Below are 17,494 nucleotides of genomic sequence, written 5' to 3'. Positions count from 1 at the left end.
TGCCTGAAGAATAGGCTGGACTTGTTAGTATAGCAAGTTGCTCGGTCTACCATTTGGAACTCCGGTTATTTAATAAACCTATATTTAGGTAGTACTTAAATCTGATTGCCAAGGATGTCTGTCCAATTCAAACTTCTGTCTTCAGACTTAGACAACAAGTCTGTTTGGAGCTGCATATGAGGTCATTTCTTGGTAGCAGTGCCATCAGCTGACAGCATTGCTGGCAGTATTTCTCTGGTTCCCTGAATTTAACAGTTCAAGTCCTAACCGTGTTTATTCAGGAGTTTTACTCCAGACTGCAAAATTCAGAGTGTGTTCCTCTGAATCCGTTGACAACAGCGAAGGCCTTTTCCCCATTTACTCCTGAAGAGGAGAATACGGCGTTATTCCAACTACCCAGAGTAGTTAAGGACTATTGACTGTAAACCAGCCTGTCTTCAGAAGTAGATACTATAGGCCTGTCCACTTGACTGTAATGTGGAGCTTCCATAGCGAACTCTTCAGCCGAAGCTGGATTCTATCTGCTCTCCAGTATGCAGCCTTATCGTCAATTAACGGCATCACCTTGCATTTGTATGGTGCTTTATACTTAAAAAAATTTTTTTAAATATACCTTTTCTCTTGTGATTGTTAATCTATCTCTTTGAGGCAGATGGAACCAAAAAATATTGTCCCCACTTAATATGTAGGAAAACTAAGAAAAGTAGTAATTTGCCCCAAGGCTGCATACATTTTGGACTTAGAGGTAGGGCCAGAATTGGTCTCTGTGCGTGTATCCTTAGAAAACAAAAGTTTATTTTAATATCCGTCTGTGTAGAATTTTCTTTGGGTGGTCAACTGTGGTAGGAATCAAAACATTTTCAGTGCCAGCAATAAGTAGTTCTGAGGGTTCTTGTGCCTCAAATCCTCCTTTGGAACAGGTACCAAAGAATTTGTTATGATTTTAGTGTCAATTTTTTTCTGTTTCTGACTCCTTTCCTTTCATCTTTAACTCTTTGAATTGTAGGTTTTGATCCTTGGCGATCCAAACATTTACAAATATAGGATTAGGTTAATTATACCAAGTTTCCTCAAAAGTTTAATATATTTGGGTGTTCCCAGGTTGGGGGCATAACTATTTACAATTGTTAGATCTTGTTGGATAGACCCCCTAGATCACGATATAGTGCCCTTCTTCATCTCTTGTTCCACTCTTTGGTTTAAAATCTAGTTTAGTGTAAGTATGGCTACTCCAGCTTGCTTTTGTGATGTCTGTTAGCATGATAAATGGTTCTCCATCCACTTGCTTTCAATCTGCAGGTGTTTTTAGGTATAAAATGCATCTAAGTTTCCTCAAAAGTTGTATAATATTTCAGCAGTAGGCTTCCTCCCTAATGGCAAGGACTCCCCAGAGGGCTCTGGTACTAGTGCGGTAGGCCATCATTTAATGAGTCACCCTGGTGAGAACTCCAGAAACCCAGTCTGTATGCTTCTTAACCCAGATTTGGATTTCTGCTGCACTTTCTTTCATCAGAAGGAATAGTTTTCATCTCTGTAGCAGACCTCTCTTATTTGGGTCTTTAGTTGTGATTATTCTGTTTTCCCTACAGGAACATTTTTAACTGACACTACTTTTGCCTGTTGTCTTGCACTCATGGTTTATTTTATCCAAAATTTTCTATCCCATCAATGGGATTTGAGGAATAAGAGGTTAATGTGCTCAATAAGTTTACCATCTTGAAAACCTAAGTTTGCTTCTGAGTGGGTTTTCTCTTAAGGTAGGCCTGGATTTTATGTTGTAACAGGTAGCTTTTCTGATGGATTATTCTACATATGTTCAAGCGGACTCTCTACTTGTCGTTCGGTGTACATAGAAGGTTCTATGGGAAAGGCAGCGTAGCACCACGGATATAAGACTGCACATACCGCCAGAGTACTTGGTTTTGAGTCACGGTTCTGCCACTTACGAGTTGCTGAACTTTGGACAATTTATGTGATCTCTCTATGCCTGTTTTCTCATCTGTTGCAGTGGGGATGACCAGATTTTTGGTAAGGATTAAATGAAATTGCATTTTGAAAAGTTCGAGCCACGTCATAAGCACTGTTTGGTGTCTGCTCTTACCGTTAGAGTATTAGCAGTCCCTAAGGCCCTAAGTACTTAGCATCCTGGTCTATGGTAATTTTCTGTGAGAGTGACTTGGAAACCTTTGGCCATTACAGGGTTAATGTCACCTTGCTGACACTAAAAATGAGGCACTTGGGGCTCATTTTTATCCTAACTTGATTTAAGTGGCTTTTCTTCTGTTGTGCACTATCTTTTTTAGGGTCTGAGAACCAAAATGTACTGATGGGGCAATTTACTCAAAAACAGGAATATTGTGTTTTCAGTAATTCATCACCCACTTCTCTTCAATGAATTGAGCATATATGTTTTTACCACCTTTCAAGCCAGTAAGCATTTTTCTATTGGATTTACATCAGCCATTTCCTTGTAAATCTTCAAACTGTTTTGAAAAGGAAAAATCTAGGTCATTAAAAGTGAAATGATAGAGGAGTTTTCCAGTAATGTATAACATCCTAGATTTTCATTAGTGGGGGCCATACCCAAAGTACTGGTTCAGAAGGGGAGAGATGTGTGGCAAGGGTGAGCAAGACAGTCTCATTCATTGCACTGGTAGAAAGGTCCTTTTGAGTTCCTTTTCTTTGCTAGGGTCTGCTTGAAATATGAGTTTCCCATCTTGAGGGAGACTGGTGAGTAGGTTTTCATAGGTAGGGCTCTGAGGGAGCACACAAGGGGCCCTGATAGCACAGAGAAGGAATGACAGTTGCCACTGACATGTTTTTTAACATTAAGGAAAACCCCGACTCTGCCTGTCAGATAGGCAAGTGTGTCTTCCACAGTGGAAATGAAAAAGGAAGCTATGCTGGATTTCAGTATGCCTCCCCCAAGTTTTGTTTGGCTTACCTTCCTGTAAGAATAAATGAAAGCCTACTAGCCCGTTTTCATGCTTGACCTCACTGGACAGTTTCTTATGCTCTCATGGACTTGTTGACTGACTGTCCATGTTGTGAAACTGTCAGGCCCGCTGCCTGTTTAGCGACTAAGTCAGGCACACGTCTCAGATAGTGAGACTTCCACTCGGAGTCCAACACATTCCGATTCTTTAAGGCTGCGCCAGTCACTGCATTTATTGAGCTGTAAGATCCAGAGTTGCTGCCTCATTGTTAAAAATTAGTCATGACTCCAGAAACTAAGCTGGTTTATCCCTTTTGGGCAGAGTGGCATGTGTCTTTGGAATGAGAAGTTAAAGGCAGACTCTGCTGTGGGGTAAATTTTCAGCGTTATGATGGAAGGCAGTAGAAGCAGCCCAGGAGCTATCGAATCAGGCTGCTGTGTGATTTGATTGGTTTCAGTTGTTCATACTTAAGTTTGGTGTCAAGAATAACTCAACTATAAGCAAAATAGTAAATTACTTTAGAGGAGCAAAGGACCTATTTGTAAATTACTAATCTTTGTGCCCAGAAAAGCAACTATATTTTGCAAAGTCCAACATTCTGGCTTTTATTAAAAGCACATTGAATTCTGCCATCACAGTTTATTCCATGATGGTCCCTGAAGCTGCCAGCATGCCTAGAACCTCACTGAGATGGCAGGAGAAAACACATCACCGGTTTGGGTCTAAATTTAAAAGGAACCGTAGCTTAAGAAAGATGACTTAGTTTGGCTCTGTAAAGGGTACAGGGTCGCTTAGATTTAGCGTGATACAGTCATCCAGTTGTCAATTTGACATAGATCTGTAGAGAATCTTGATAATCAAATCACCATGCACTTTAGTTTGGACTAGTCACTTAGAGACTTTTGGGTTTTAATATTATAGTAAATGGAGTAGGTTACAGGCCCTTGACCACTTGGATGGCTCCAGCTACCTCACTTGCCTTGGCACACGTGCTCACTGCAAGCCTTCGCTTTTTGCTCAGACCATTCCCACTTTCTCCAAAGCATTGCTACATCCTGGTACAAGTTGCATTTTCTCTGCCTCCCCCCGCCCCAAATTGTTCTGGTAGTTTCTAAAATGTCACGTACTTCCTGAAGCTTTTCTTTTTCTTATTTGAGAGAGAAAAAGAGAGAGGGCACACAAGCATGAGCAGGGGGAGGGGCAGAAGGAGCGGGAGAGAATCTCTAGCAGACTCCCCCTGAGTGCAGAGCCCGGCGTGGGGCTCAATCCCACGACCCTGAGATTATGACCTGAGCCGAAGTCAAGACTCAGATGCTTAACTGACTGAGTCACCCAGTGCCCCTTCCTGTAGCTTTTCTAAATCAGAATGATCTACTTCTTATCCTGACTTGTTTAAATGTGGAAATCCAGAGCCTCTTTTTAACAGTAATCACAATATATAAGATTCTTGACTGTTTTTCGTCCTTGGGCCAATGTGACTGTGTCGAACATAAATAAGTCACTGATCTAGGATTTGGTTTGTTCTTCCAGTTTGCTCTCTGTACCGTTCATGATCTGTCTTATATTGTAACTTACTGAATGTAGGGGCTGGATCTCTATAGTTTTTTCTATAATTCTTTGCTTGATAAAGAGCTCAATAATAAGCGTTTTCATTATGAGCTTGTGAAATACTTAGGCTCTGAGAGATTGTCCGTTAATTCTGTAGCCATCAAATAATGGAAGATTATCTAGCATCCACATGTGGAATGCAGTTTTCTGAAGAGAGCTTATGTCATCAGTCTGGATTAATTTAATTTTACTACTTCATATTTTTGGCATGTAGAATTTCCAATTAATAATTCAAAAAATATGGGTGTAAGGAACATTGACATTAACAATATTTGAAGTAGCATCATTCTCTTTTATGATGGCATCTTAACTGTAAATAACATCATTTTTAATATGGAAAGTTATTTTAGTACATTTGGTTCCACATAGTTAAAATCTGCAAACGTGAGTATAATATGCTCTGTCATGCATTGCATACCGTATTTTTTTAATAGATAAAATCCATTCCAGGTTATGTTAACTAAAAGCCAACCCATAAGGTTATAACTTTTTCCTTCATGCTTCGAGAAGGTCAGATTTTTCCCCCCTCACATTAGTTTCTTGGCTTTCAGCATTTACTGTACTGTACTTTGGTGTTCTAATACAGAAATCTTAAGAAAAATTGTTCTTACGTTTTATGTTCATAAGATTGTACCACCTTTAAGAACTTTCATAGATATATATTAAGAGCAATTCTGTTCTTTTCACATTAAAAAAAATACACATATCCAACTTCTCCTTAATTCTGCTCTTATAATTAGTTGCCAGATATTTTCTATGCATATGCAACCATATGTTTTACATTTCTCTGTATAGCCATAGATACAGATAAATTCTTTCTAGTGTTGGGGCACCTGGGTGGCTCAGTCGATTAAGCATCTGCCTTGGGCTCAGATCCTGGTCCTGGGGTCCTGGGATCGAGTCCCATGTCCAGCTCCCTGCTCAGTAGGGAGTCTGCTTCTCCCTCTGCCTCTCCCCCCTCCTATGCTTGCCCTCTCTCTCAAATAAATAAAATCTTTACAAAAAATACTTTCTAGTGTTTTTACACAAATGGAATCATGGTTTACCTCTCCTGTGCTTTACCTTTTGCCTATGAGCATATTCTGTCCATCTCATTCTTTTTAATGGCTTTATAATATCCCATAATATGGATGCATTATAATTCAGACTATTATGATGAATATTTAGATTGCAGCCAGGTTTTTGCCAACATGTCTGTTGTAATGAATATCCTTGTACTCTTAAAATAATTTGTATTCGTAGAAATAGAATTGTTCAGTCCATAGGTAAGCACATTAAATGCTTGCTGTCTTAAATTCTCTTCCATAAAGGGCTTATTATTATTATTTTTTTATTTTAACAAACTTGCAACCCTACCATCAGTGTGTAAAGGTTCCTATTTCACACATTAGTTTTTAAGGTGTATGTCTTCACAGGATTCTTGTAGCTGAATCATTTAATATTACACTGAAATTCTTCAGGAGGTAATGTAAAATTTGCCACATTAGCTACAGTCTCTTGGGTACCAATATTAAAGAAATGGATGGAATGGATTAAAAATCAGGGTGCCTCTTTCTCAGTCTTAGCCATACTACTAATCTCATGATCCATATCAGCCACTGATTACTTTGGAAGCCTTTTTTAGTTTTTCAGTAGACTGTCTCCTAGCATCTGTATTTGGGCCTTCAGGTGAATATGAGAATAGAAGTAAAGTCGTTTTCTCAAACTCTGCCTTTTTCCAGGCTGTCCATATACAGTATCACCTAACACCCTTAATTTGCTTCTTATCATTGGTACTTTGGTGAAAGAGGATCTACACAAAGCAGGAGCCTGTTTGAAAAATTTTAATTTTAGGCAATAGTTTTACTTTATTAAGGAACATCATGTATCATCCTTTTTTTTCCTCCTCTTTTAAAAAATCATTTGGCGTGTTCTTTTAGCTTAGGGAATTGTAGCCAGCCACCCCGCCCCCCTTTGGGTGGTTTAGATCAGCCTCTCCGGGCAGTACTTTGAAGTCTGTGAAATACATTGGTAATTTAGGCTGACATACTTGGCAGGCCCATTTAAAAAGCAGAATTGTTTGGTGGCATGACACAAGAGGTCTGTTAACGGAGTTATAAAGAACTGAGGCATTTCCAGCAAACCCTTGTTTTGGCATGAAATTGAAATAGTTCTTACTTTGTGGCATGCAGTGAGTGAACTTCCTGTGATGTAATATGGTCCCTCGGTGCAGAATACGAAGAAATGAGAATTTTACTCTACCTAGCAGTTTCTCCAAGGAGGGATGGGCGGAACTGAATATGTGGTATTTTCTCCTTTAATTCAGTTCGGCTACAGCAAAGGGAATATCTTAGTGAGATGGGAGGAAGCAAGTCTAGAGTGGTAACGCTTGGGAAAGGTAGAAAAAATGGCCAGTCAGTGGTAGGAGTTGGAGGGGTCGCTTAAATAGTTTAATTCTTACAGTAGGTTTAGTACAAGGCCCTAAAAATCTGCGGCTTTTCTTAAAAATATTGCAGAATTGAATCCAGAAATATATAGCTCATTTGTCTGTATGTGTGTTATGTAATCATCCTGAAACCTTTTTTGAATAGATTATAATTTAAGTCCTGTATTATTGTAAGTTCATTATTCTAATTATCAGGATCACTCAAGTTGTTCTAAATTCTAAGTCTTTAAACCAGCTGTTGCTCCTCTTATCAGAAAGGTAAGTTTTGGGGCGCCTGGGTGGCACAGCGGTTAAGCATCTGCCTTCGGCTCAGGGCGTGATCCCGGTGTTACGGGATCGAGCCCCACATCAGGCTCCTCCGCTGTGAGCCTGCTTCTTCCTCTCCTGCTCCCCTGTTTGTGTTCCCTCTCTCGCTGGCTGTCTCTCTCTGTCGAATAAATAAATAAAATCTTTAAAAAAAAAAAAAGAAAGGTAAGTTTTACATGGTTTGGAAGTCAGGAAAGAAGTATTCCAAGACACAAAGGTCACCAAAATAAAGCTTCCAGTTTATGCTGCTAAGCTGTCTGAATGCTGGCATTACTGTTGGGCTCTTCTTTCCCAGCAAAGATGGAACAACAAAGTAGTTTGAATACATGTCTGTGTATTAAAGTGGAAGCATGTGACACCAACAAATGGGTACCACATGGCAGAGAAACCCAGGAGCAAGTCAGTAATATGAAAGGGATAATTTAGTTCTGTTTCATTTCATTTTTTTCCCTTCAGGGAGTATACGTGTATACGCGAGCGTGTGTGTGTGTGTGTGTGTGTGTTGTTCCTGCGGAGAAATCAAGCCCCTCATTTGAGTTTATGCGTGTGGTTGGTTTAGTGAGGTTTTATGCCTGCCTGGTTTTAATATTAATCTTTATTCTTACACCTTCAGTTAGAGCATTTAGATACCAAATTTCTTTATTCTTGCAAATGGAAATGATAGGGAGTGACAGTGGTACAGAACTCCCTTTCCTACATCAGTGGACTCTTGTGCTGACTTAGAATGTGGCCCACTGGCTGGGCCTGGTCTTGTGTGTGTGTTTGTGTGTGTGTGTGTGTGTGTGTGTGTGTGTGCACTTGCATGCTTAACCTCCCTTTCCAGGCTTTATTCATTTATTCAAAAATTCATTGTTGAGGGTTGAGTCTGTGTAGGCCCTGTGCTGGCTTTGACCGCATCCCTCCAGGAGTACCTAGAGCCGAGGGCCTTGAACGTGGTAGGCACTAAGAAATGTTACATGGTAAGAACAGTTATTTCTTCACGTGTGTTCAGTCAGAAGTTTAATAACTCTGAACATACTTCCCATGAATTACAATATTGTTGATGGCTAGAAACTTTAGTTTAAGGACTTCAAAAATATAACACTTGAGAATACTAAAATATGTGTCCTATCAAAACCATTTCAAGAATGTACATTTTGACTATATTAAGTAGGTGTGTATCTATCCATAAGTTTGCTCTTAGAAGTTTTCATCTAAGTCCTTCAGAGAGTTTGTCCTCTAAATCCTTTAGAGACTTAGAGATTTTCAGTGTTTAGTAGATGATACTGGTCAAATTCTGCTTTCATAACTTATTAGCTGTGTAATTAATTATTTAGCTCTAGCCAGTTGGCTTGCCACTGGGCAAAATCTTTCTGAGCCTTTGTTTCTCCATCTTATTTTTCCTACCCTATTTTATAGGGATAATAAAACCCATTTTACATGATTGTCTTGAAAATTAAATAAGATTATAGATAGATTTATAAGTGCTAAGTACCTAGCACATAGTAGATAATCAGTATGTTAGTTTCACGTTTCGCCCCATTTATGTGCTCACTTTTATATTACTTTAGTAGTATAGTGTCTTAAAATACCCATGTTTTATTTGGATAGCTGGAAGGTAAAAGACATTTTACATTTTGTCAATGGGAATGGCTATGGGAATAAATCTGTGGAAGAACTTTTGTTTGGTACATGCTAATATAAAGTAGATTATTTTCAGTTCCCCCCAGATATTATTTTGTTTTTTCTCTTTTTGTAATCTTAACAGCAAAATGAAGTCAATATTCATTGTTTGTGTCAAAGCAGTGGTCTCCTTTGGAATTAAAGGGCCACAAGTGTATATATCTTTTAAGATTAAATACTCACTGTTGAATTTGAGTTTCCCTTTATGTGCTATGCACTTTTTTTTTTTTGAGAAGGGGCTTTAATAAAGTTTCAGATCTTTGTAACCATGACTATAGGATACAAAATAGCTCTGACCTGACCAAACACCACTCGTCACATTTTTCCCCCACATCTAACCCCTAGGCAGCCACCGTCTGTTCTCAGTTGCTATTGTTGTGCCTTTTCCAGAATGTCCAAAAAATGCTCTTATATGTAGGCCTTTGAGACTGGCTTCTTTCATTCAGTAAAATGCCCTTGAGATTCATCTAAGATGTCAAGTCTGTTGATAGTTTGTTCCTTTTTATTGCTGAGTAGTATTCCAGTGTGTGAAGAACAGGATGTGTTCATACGGTCACTGGCAGGGTTCTTTTGAGTGCTGCAAGTCTGTCTGAAAACAGCACATCTTGTAAGTTCTGATTTTCAAAGTAGAATAATATATCCTAATCAAGGAGCAATTGGAAAATAGATGAGACTCTGCTCAAATACAACTTCTGTTGACATTTAGGTATATTTCTCTTCCATCTTTTTCCTGTGTGTAGAGATTTTTTTAGCTTATTTTTGCATTGTTGTGTTTCTTACCTTCCTCTATTGCTTTTTTTCATGTTTTAATTGTATGTAACGTATGGTTTAAGAAGATTGTAAAGCAAAAATACTACAATGACCATCCAAACTAATAGAATGTTGCCGGTATCTTAAGCTTCTTATAAGGCTCTTCCCCATCATATCATTTCTCTTGGAGTAATCACTGTCCTAATTTTTGTGATAGTTATTCCCTTCTTCACTTCATGGTTTTCCAAGCTGTGTTTGTGTGTGGTTTTTGTTGTTGTTGTTTTTTTGAAGATTTTATTTATTTGACAGAGCGAGAGAGCACAAGCAGGGGGAGCAGGGGGAACAGTAGAGGGTGAGGGAGAAGCAGGCTCCCTGCTGAGCAGGGATCCTGATGCGGGACTCGATCCCAGGACCCTGAGATCATGACCTGAGCTGAAGGCAGACGCTTAACCATCTGAGCCACCCAGGCACCCCGCTATGTGTGTTTTTTAAAGAGTATAGTGTAATTTTGACTTTTTTTCAACTTAATGGTCTCTTCCCCCCCCCCCCCCCCCCAATTTACTATGAGTAATTGCTCTAGCTCTAGGTTTCATAAAGATGCTTTTTAGGCCCATAGTACTTTCTTAAGTAATGGTCACCGTGGCCTTGTGGCCAATTCTTTTATTTTTTCAGATGTAGGTGCAAGAAACTACAGGCATCTCTGTGCTGTTTATTACAACAAGAATCCTGGGTTCGAGATAATCCATGGGTTACTGGACAGAATCATGCAGTTGCTTAATGTGCCTCCTGGTGAAAAGAAGGGCGGATATGTGATCAAAGCATCAGAAGGTAAGACTGATCGGCCAAATCCAGAGTTAGTGATAACGTAATGAAGAGTCCAGGCCCTATTTTTGATAGTTTTTTCGGTTTGATTGGGGTGGGGAGGTGGGAAATAGAACTTCATTTCATTTAATTTTTAGTATTTTCCAGAAAACATTCCTTTTTCATGCAGCATCTTAGGAAACTAGTCTTCTAGTTCTGCACAAAATACTTTTGTTCAAACTGAGTGTGGTAGCCCCTAGTTACTGGCACTATCAAGCTCCCAGCACCATGGTGAGACTTCTGAACTCAGGAGTCCAAACTGGAAGCTGGGAGAACCTGACCTGATGATGTGCACTCAGAAGCCGCCTGTCCTCGAGGCCTATAAGGCAAAAGAAAAACCTGACACGTTATCCTGAGACTTCACGTGTTCATCAAGTCCTAAGGTTGATTGAGGAAGAGTGACATTCCTCCTGTCTAAAAGCCCAAGTGCAGTGAAATGTGTTGGGGAGTTTCAGTTAGGCCAACCAGACGGAGTCTATGTACTGCTGATGTGCCCACTTCTCCTGGTGTGAGGCGTTCTGGAGTTTTTGCTTTTAGTATCCCAGTAGTTTGAATCTGAGTTTGTTTTGTTAGACTAGAAACAACTTGAAAGAAATATTCGACCCCTCGTTTCTACTGCTTACCTGACAGTTTTTTATCATTATTTGGCCGTTACATATAGTGGTGTTGAGTTTTGTTGGAAGACGTATTTTTGTTTTTCTTCGATTTATTTTTCTTAGTCCTCATAGATTATTTTTTATAGTTGATTTGTTTTAATGTTTTGTTTTTACTTGAAGACGTCTCTGAAAATGCAATAATTCTGAAATATATGGGCCTTTTATAGGTTAAAGATATGTTAGATTATTTATTTTTTTTAATAAAATTGAGAGATTAAATATGGTCAGGAGTTACTGTTTTCTTCCACATCTCTCATTAGTGATTATGCAGTGAAACTTGTGTTATCCTTCTAGAACTCTGGAGTGTTAAAACCGGAGCTTAGAGTTCAGCAAGTCCAATGTCCTGGTTTGACAGGTGAAGGAACCAGGACTGGGCAGGTTGGGTGAGAGGGGCTGCGTGTCGGGTGGAGAACCCAGGCTCCTGCTGCCCAGTGCCCCCCCCCCCCAGCACCAAGTTGCCTGCCTTCACAGTGCCTTTACTTACTCCTTCACCAGTTTGCTCTTCCAGAGTTCTGTTTTAAGATACGGTCCTCCAGATGAATAGCAGCCTGAAAACTGATGTGGCACATCTTCTTTACCTTCTGAAGTCTTAGAATCTTCGCTTCATAAACAGATTAACTGGATGAAAGTCAGTTCTCTGAAACAGATTATGCCATGTATATGAGCTCTAATTTTTTTTTTTTCTTCAAAGGTTTCAAAGAGCTGAAATGGTAAATTGGAGCATAAACTATTATGGATAGGATACTTAAACATTTTTTTAAATTAACATATGTATTATTTCAGGGGTATAGGTCTGTGATTCATCAGTCTTATATAATACCCGGTGCTCATTACAACACATACCCTCCCCAATGTCCATCACCCACCTGCCTCATCCCCCACCCCCCTCCCCTCTAGTAACCCTCAGTTTGTTTCCTAAGATTAAGAGTCTCTCATGGTTTGTCTCTCTCTCTGATTTTGTCTTGTTTCATTTTTTTTCTCTCTTCCCCTATGATCCTGTCCTATGCCTTGTTTCTTAAATTCCACAAATCAGTGAGATCATATGATAATTGTCTTTATCCGATTGACTTATTTCACTTAGCATAATACCCTCTAGTTCCATCCACATTGTTGCTATGGCAAGATTTCATTTTTGATGGCTCCATAATATTCCACTGTGTGTGTGTGTGTAATATATATATACACCACATCTTCTTTTGGATAGGATATTCTTAGGTATAACTTTTGTATTAATGATATTTCTGTAAACCACAAACCAATGTCTTCATATTATTGCCTCTCTAGCCTCAGTAGGCTCCTTAGACATTTATTTCTCACAGAAATCTGAGTTCCTAGTCATGAGGCAGGTTTCAGGAAGACCAGGATGAGGACAGGCCCTGCTCTCCAGGCACCTGTGGAGGGGCAGGGGGTTGGGGGGAGCGCTACATACCGACTCTCACTCCATGCTGCTCCTTATGACAAGTGTCTTAAGGTTTCCAAAGAGGGAAATAGTGCAACTTGAGGGCATCTGGGAGAGCATTAACGAGCTTCTGGGCAGTCAGATGGGCATTTGAAGGAAGGAGTGGGTGGAGACAGAAAAGCACGGCAGCTGTGGGAGCAAGGACAAATATGGGAAACATGGCCTAGTGCAGTTTGGTTTGACTGTATGGTGAGGAGGAAGCTTAGGACTATATTTAGCATCTTGGATGCTGGAATAAGGGATTTTAGCTAAGTGGGAGAAAAATACTGAAGTTTTTGTTTTGTTGTTCTGTTTTGTTTTTGTTTTTTAAGCAAGTAAGTGATACGACTTAGATCTGTGCATGCAAGGGATGAATCTGGCAGCAATATGGAGGTTGGGTGGCAGAGAGAGTTGGGGTAGAGAGAATGGTTGGAAGGTATTGGAGTGTGTATACTGTGGTAGAGTATACACTAAACTGTAATAGTGAGGATGGGGACTTGAAACTTGAACTTCAGTGTCGGGTGTAGCTATTCCAAGGAGAAGAATGATTTAAGAAACTTCTGGAAAGTAGGAGCTGCAGCACTTAGCATTTGGAAAATTTCATGATATGTGCCGCTTGGAACTTTTATAATAACAGCTAACATGTATTGATCTTCCTAAAAGTCATATTTTTATAATTCTAAACCTATGGCAGTATTTAAATCCTTTATTATGGGGCACCTGGGTGGCTCAGTCAATTACACGTGTGCCTCCGGCTCAGGTCATGATGGGATTGAGCCCCGCGTCAGGCTCCCTGCTCAGCAGAGAGCCTGCTTCTGAACCTTCTCCTCCCAGTTCCTGCTCTCCATCTCTGTCTCTCTCTCAGATAAATAAAATCTTTTAAAAATCCTTTATTATTTTGATGCTAAAATATGTAATGCTTCATACTTAATTTCCCTAATATATAGATGTCTGTTTTGGTTTAGAGGGTTTTTTAAATTTTTTTATTAGAAAATGCATTCATAAACTGTAATCTTCTCATGTGGTTGTAAATCTTTATGTTCAGTTTTTTTAGAGCAAGTTGTTACTATGGTCTTGATTTAGAATGAGGACAGAGTCAGTATTTTTCCTTTTGAACTTATTTAGGCTTTCATAGTAGAATATTCTAATGTTTTAAAGTTTTGACGTCTATGAAATGTCCTAAATTTATGAATTTGAAAAGCTTTGGTATAACTTCTTTATGTATATGGGTGGCCTGGACCAGTATATATTTCAGTATATCTAAACTGGCTATTTTGGGAAAATAAAACGTGTATTTACTTGTAGTGTCCCTATCACCAGCATTGGCCACATCTTTGTTTCTAAGTGCTTTCTGTAAGAGCCATCAAACCAAAGAACATTGCTGTCATTCTAAATAATAGTTCCTCATTTCTCGTAGGCCTTTCTAAGTCTATTTTGATTAATGACAAACATGGTCTTTTTTTTTTATGGTTAAAGAAATCAACACTTAAAAGTAAGTGGTTTGTCAAAATAAGTCAGCAAAGCTGGTTTTCATCTCAGATTTCACATACATATTTTATAGACCACTTAGATATATGTACATATCTCCTAAGTAAATATGTAAACACAGGAATTTGGTAGTTGGAGCATGTTTAGCTACATCATTTCCACCGATTTATTGTTATTTTGCATATAGCTTTTTCTGCAAAGAAAAGGTCTTGAGAGTATCAAAAAGAATAGAAGCAGATTAATAGCTACCATTTCCTACCATTCTTAATTACTGAGTTGTCTTCTCTTACTCCTCTGGCATATGGTTTACTTTTTAATAATTAAAAATCCCTGGTGGCTTTGCATTTATAATTGAGCTAAGTCTGTTCACCAGAGATTCCTGCTAATGTCAGTTCATTGGCAGTTACACCTAATTTCTTCTGTCTTTTGTGCTGTGCTGTTTGGTGGTAGTGATGAGTGGAACAGAATTTGATTCCCCTTTGAGAAATGTGGCCCTGTCCATTGTGAGAGAAATCTGGAAGCTCATTTGATCGATCATTGCATTGATCCCAAGGCGTTCTGCTGACATTGGAGTGTAACCTTGTTTATTCTGAAGACAGCCACTCTCTGCAGCCTGCAGGGTCTGTGCAGGAGCGCTCCTGGCTCGCACGACTGCAGCCGGAGTTAGAAGCCACGGTCGCTTAGTCTTACAGAGTTTTCACTTGCTGAGCACCTTTGCACTTAACTAGCGTGAGCTAGAGCATGGAGTCGATGATAGAATAAGGGCAGTTAAGTGGGAGGGGGAAAAAGAACCGCTAACGTTTTAGCAGACCTGTAGAGCCTTTGAGGGTTTCAGAAGGGTTCAGCTCAGTGGTTTAATGGCATTTGATCAGATTATTGCAGCATATATATGCCTTGTTTTCCCCCAAGCTTCTTCCCTTTTGTGGTTTGTTGCAAACTAAATTATGTATGTCAGAATGCATTTATCCTTTTCAGAAACCACTTTTGGGCAAGAAAAAAATCTCAACGTTTTTGTGTTTAGGACATTTATGTGGTTGCTGGGCAAATCAGTGGCAAAAATAATTTCTTGTAGGAGGTGGTAGGTTTTGTGTGCAGTTGGCTGCATTGACTTCAGTGTGTATTTTTTTCCCCTTTTTAATTTTTTTACCGAGTTCGGTTTTATTTACAATTCTCCAGAAAACTTCAGTTTAACTTGAGACAAGATCTCTGAGAGACAGATTTTACAACTTTTAGTTTTGACCATTCTAGTTTTCATGCTGCTCAGAATTCATCTTGTGAAATGAACAATAACCCTGTAAGCAATATGCACATTTAATCCTGCACCATATGTACCCCTAGTGGTTATTTAGAAACCTTCTGTTACAGTAACACCTAATGACCATTTACTTGACCTGTAGGTCATGACCTTTTCCTCTTTTAGGACACCTGTGAAGGATTTCAGATGCTAAAAGTTACGGGTGAAACTGTGAGGTTTTCCTAGTCTTCACATTGGTTTTTAGTGTAACTTGAGCTTGGAAATATATGAGAAGAATATCTGTTGAACAACTTGTTGAAGTAAAGTTGTTCCATTTATGGTTTGATTTACACAAATGTTCTGGACGCGAATAAAGGGGGATCTATATATGTCCACACTTAGTTACCACCAACAAAGGCATCACTCTCTTAAGGTATCAAGTTTAAAAGAAAAAAGGTTTAGATGTTTTTAAGCTTCCTGGCCTTATTACTCTGCGTAAACAGTCCTTATTCCTCTACTTCTCTTTTTTGTGTTTTGAGGCAAGCCTTCAAATAGTTTTTGTTACCTTCTTGGAAGGGGTTGAACAACTCAAACCAGTTTCACAATGGCCGTGATCCCCACGCAGGGAGCAGCCCTGTACTGGGCGCCACGGTCTTTAGGATGCTCGGCCGTTAACATGAAGTTCACCTAGCCCCGTGGTTTTGAGTGTTTGTTGTTGCCTCCTTCTCTTATACGTATTAGACAAAGTTCTCTGCACTCAGGTTCGTTTCACCTCGTTGGGGGTGGGGGGCTTGATGTTCAGTACTCAGCAGATTGGAGTGCTCGGCCCTCCCCTTGATGACTCCGCTCCATTTCCCATCTGATAGATGTTGTCCTAACTGTTTCTCAACTTGCTTTTTTTGTCTCTCCCCTAAGGAACGTTTCTAGACTTCTTCTGATTGCCCCTGTATATTATGTACTTTGTGTATACCTGTGCTTCATACATAAAAGGAGTATGTATGGACCTTCTTAAAAGCGAAGGTTAAAAATAACTAAAGTTCCAACTTTAAATTATATTTACTGAATAACTTTTCATGTTTACTTATACAAATTATAGTGTGTCAAATTAGATATGCCAATTAATCACATTTTGTCATTTAAAACGTTTTTTTCAGCAAAAGTCAAACAACTGCAATTAACTTCTTAATCATTAGTGAATTTAACTTTTCTTTGAAAATAACTAGCTGGCAGTCAGATATTGTCATTGTTTCTTCTTTTTGGCACATGATGTAATTAATGGTGTGTTGAATAACTTTATGAATTAGAAACTTTCTTTTTCTCAAAGCCTGAGCCATGCACAGAAGCTCTTGGAGTCAGACATGAACAGCATCCTCAAGGCCGCTGACAGCAGCTCTGCGCGTGTGCCGGCCACCCGTGCACATGGCTTCGGGAGCTGTAGAAAGTCTTCAGTCACAGAATCACAGCCGTCTGGCGCCGTGGTTTTGTAGTACTGACTGGTCGTGCGTACTGCTGCTCCTGTGATGCCCAGCACAGCCCAGTGAGAGGAGCTGAATACTGAGGAGTAAGATGGGTCAAGTTGGGTTCAGCTTTGGAGGGCCACAAACCATTGTAATTTATAGGATTTTTTTCCACACCTCCTTTTCTGCCCCCAAGAACTAGTATTGAGCACGGAGGCTATAAATACGTGCATTCTTTGGAGTTACTTGAATTCAGCTATATGTAGTGGGCAAAAAGTCTTTACTTGTCATGTCACCTTGTGCTCCTTTCTTTCCTGCTTCCAAACTGGAACCTGGCTTCTATTCTGTAGAAAAGGTCATGGCCCAAATACAAAGAAGTTCAGTTTCAGCATCTGGGCACTTGAAATAAGCTAAAAGTTTAGAGGATTTTTAGCGTAACTTTTACTACTCCATTTTCATCTTACATACAAGACAGCTTTACTTCCCTCGGGTAGTACCAGGGGTACACATGGGTCAGACTTCGGTGGCACATGGGTGTGCTTCAGCATATCGGTAACAACACTGTCTAGTGAATTCCTAGGGAATGATGTATTCTGGTAAACTAAATTTCAACCCTCTCAGTGGCCAATTCAGATCCAAAGGATGGGTAGATGGGTAGGTGGATAGAAGAGTA

General features: G+C 39.5%; 1 protein-coding gene across 2 annotated transcripts in view; it reads left to right on the top strand.

Moving 5' to 3' along the window:
• The window catches only part of FARSB (phenylalanyl-tRNA synthetase subunit beta), a 65,228-nt gene that overhangs the window by 33,340 nt on the left and 14,394 nt on the right, over nt 1–17,494 (top strand). For both annotated transcript variants that reach the window (XM_026491831.4, XM_044381084.3), the window contains one exon: nt 10,360–10,515. In XM_026491831.4, coding sequence (XP_026347616.2) covers nt 10,360–10,515 — 156 coding nt within the window. The remainder of the gene's footprint in view (nt 1–10,359; nt 10,516–17,494) is intronic.

Source organism: Ursus arctos, unplaced genomic scaffold, assembly GCF_023065955.2.
Source record: "Ursus arctos isolate Adak ecotype North America unplaced genomic scaffold, UrsArc2.0 scaffold_1, whole genome shotgun sequence".
Lineage (NCBI taxonomy): Eukaryota > Metazoa > Chordata > Mammalia > Carnivora > Ursidae > Ursus > Ursus arctos.
Note: the sequence above shows the minus strand (reverse complement) of the source record. Positions and strands in the feature narration are given on the sequence as shown.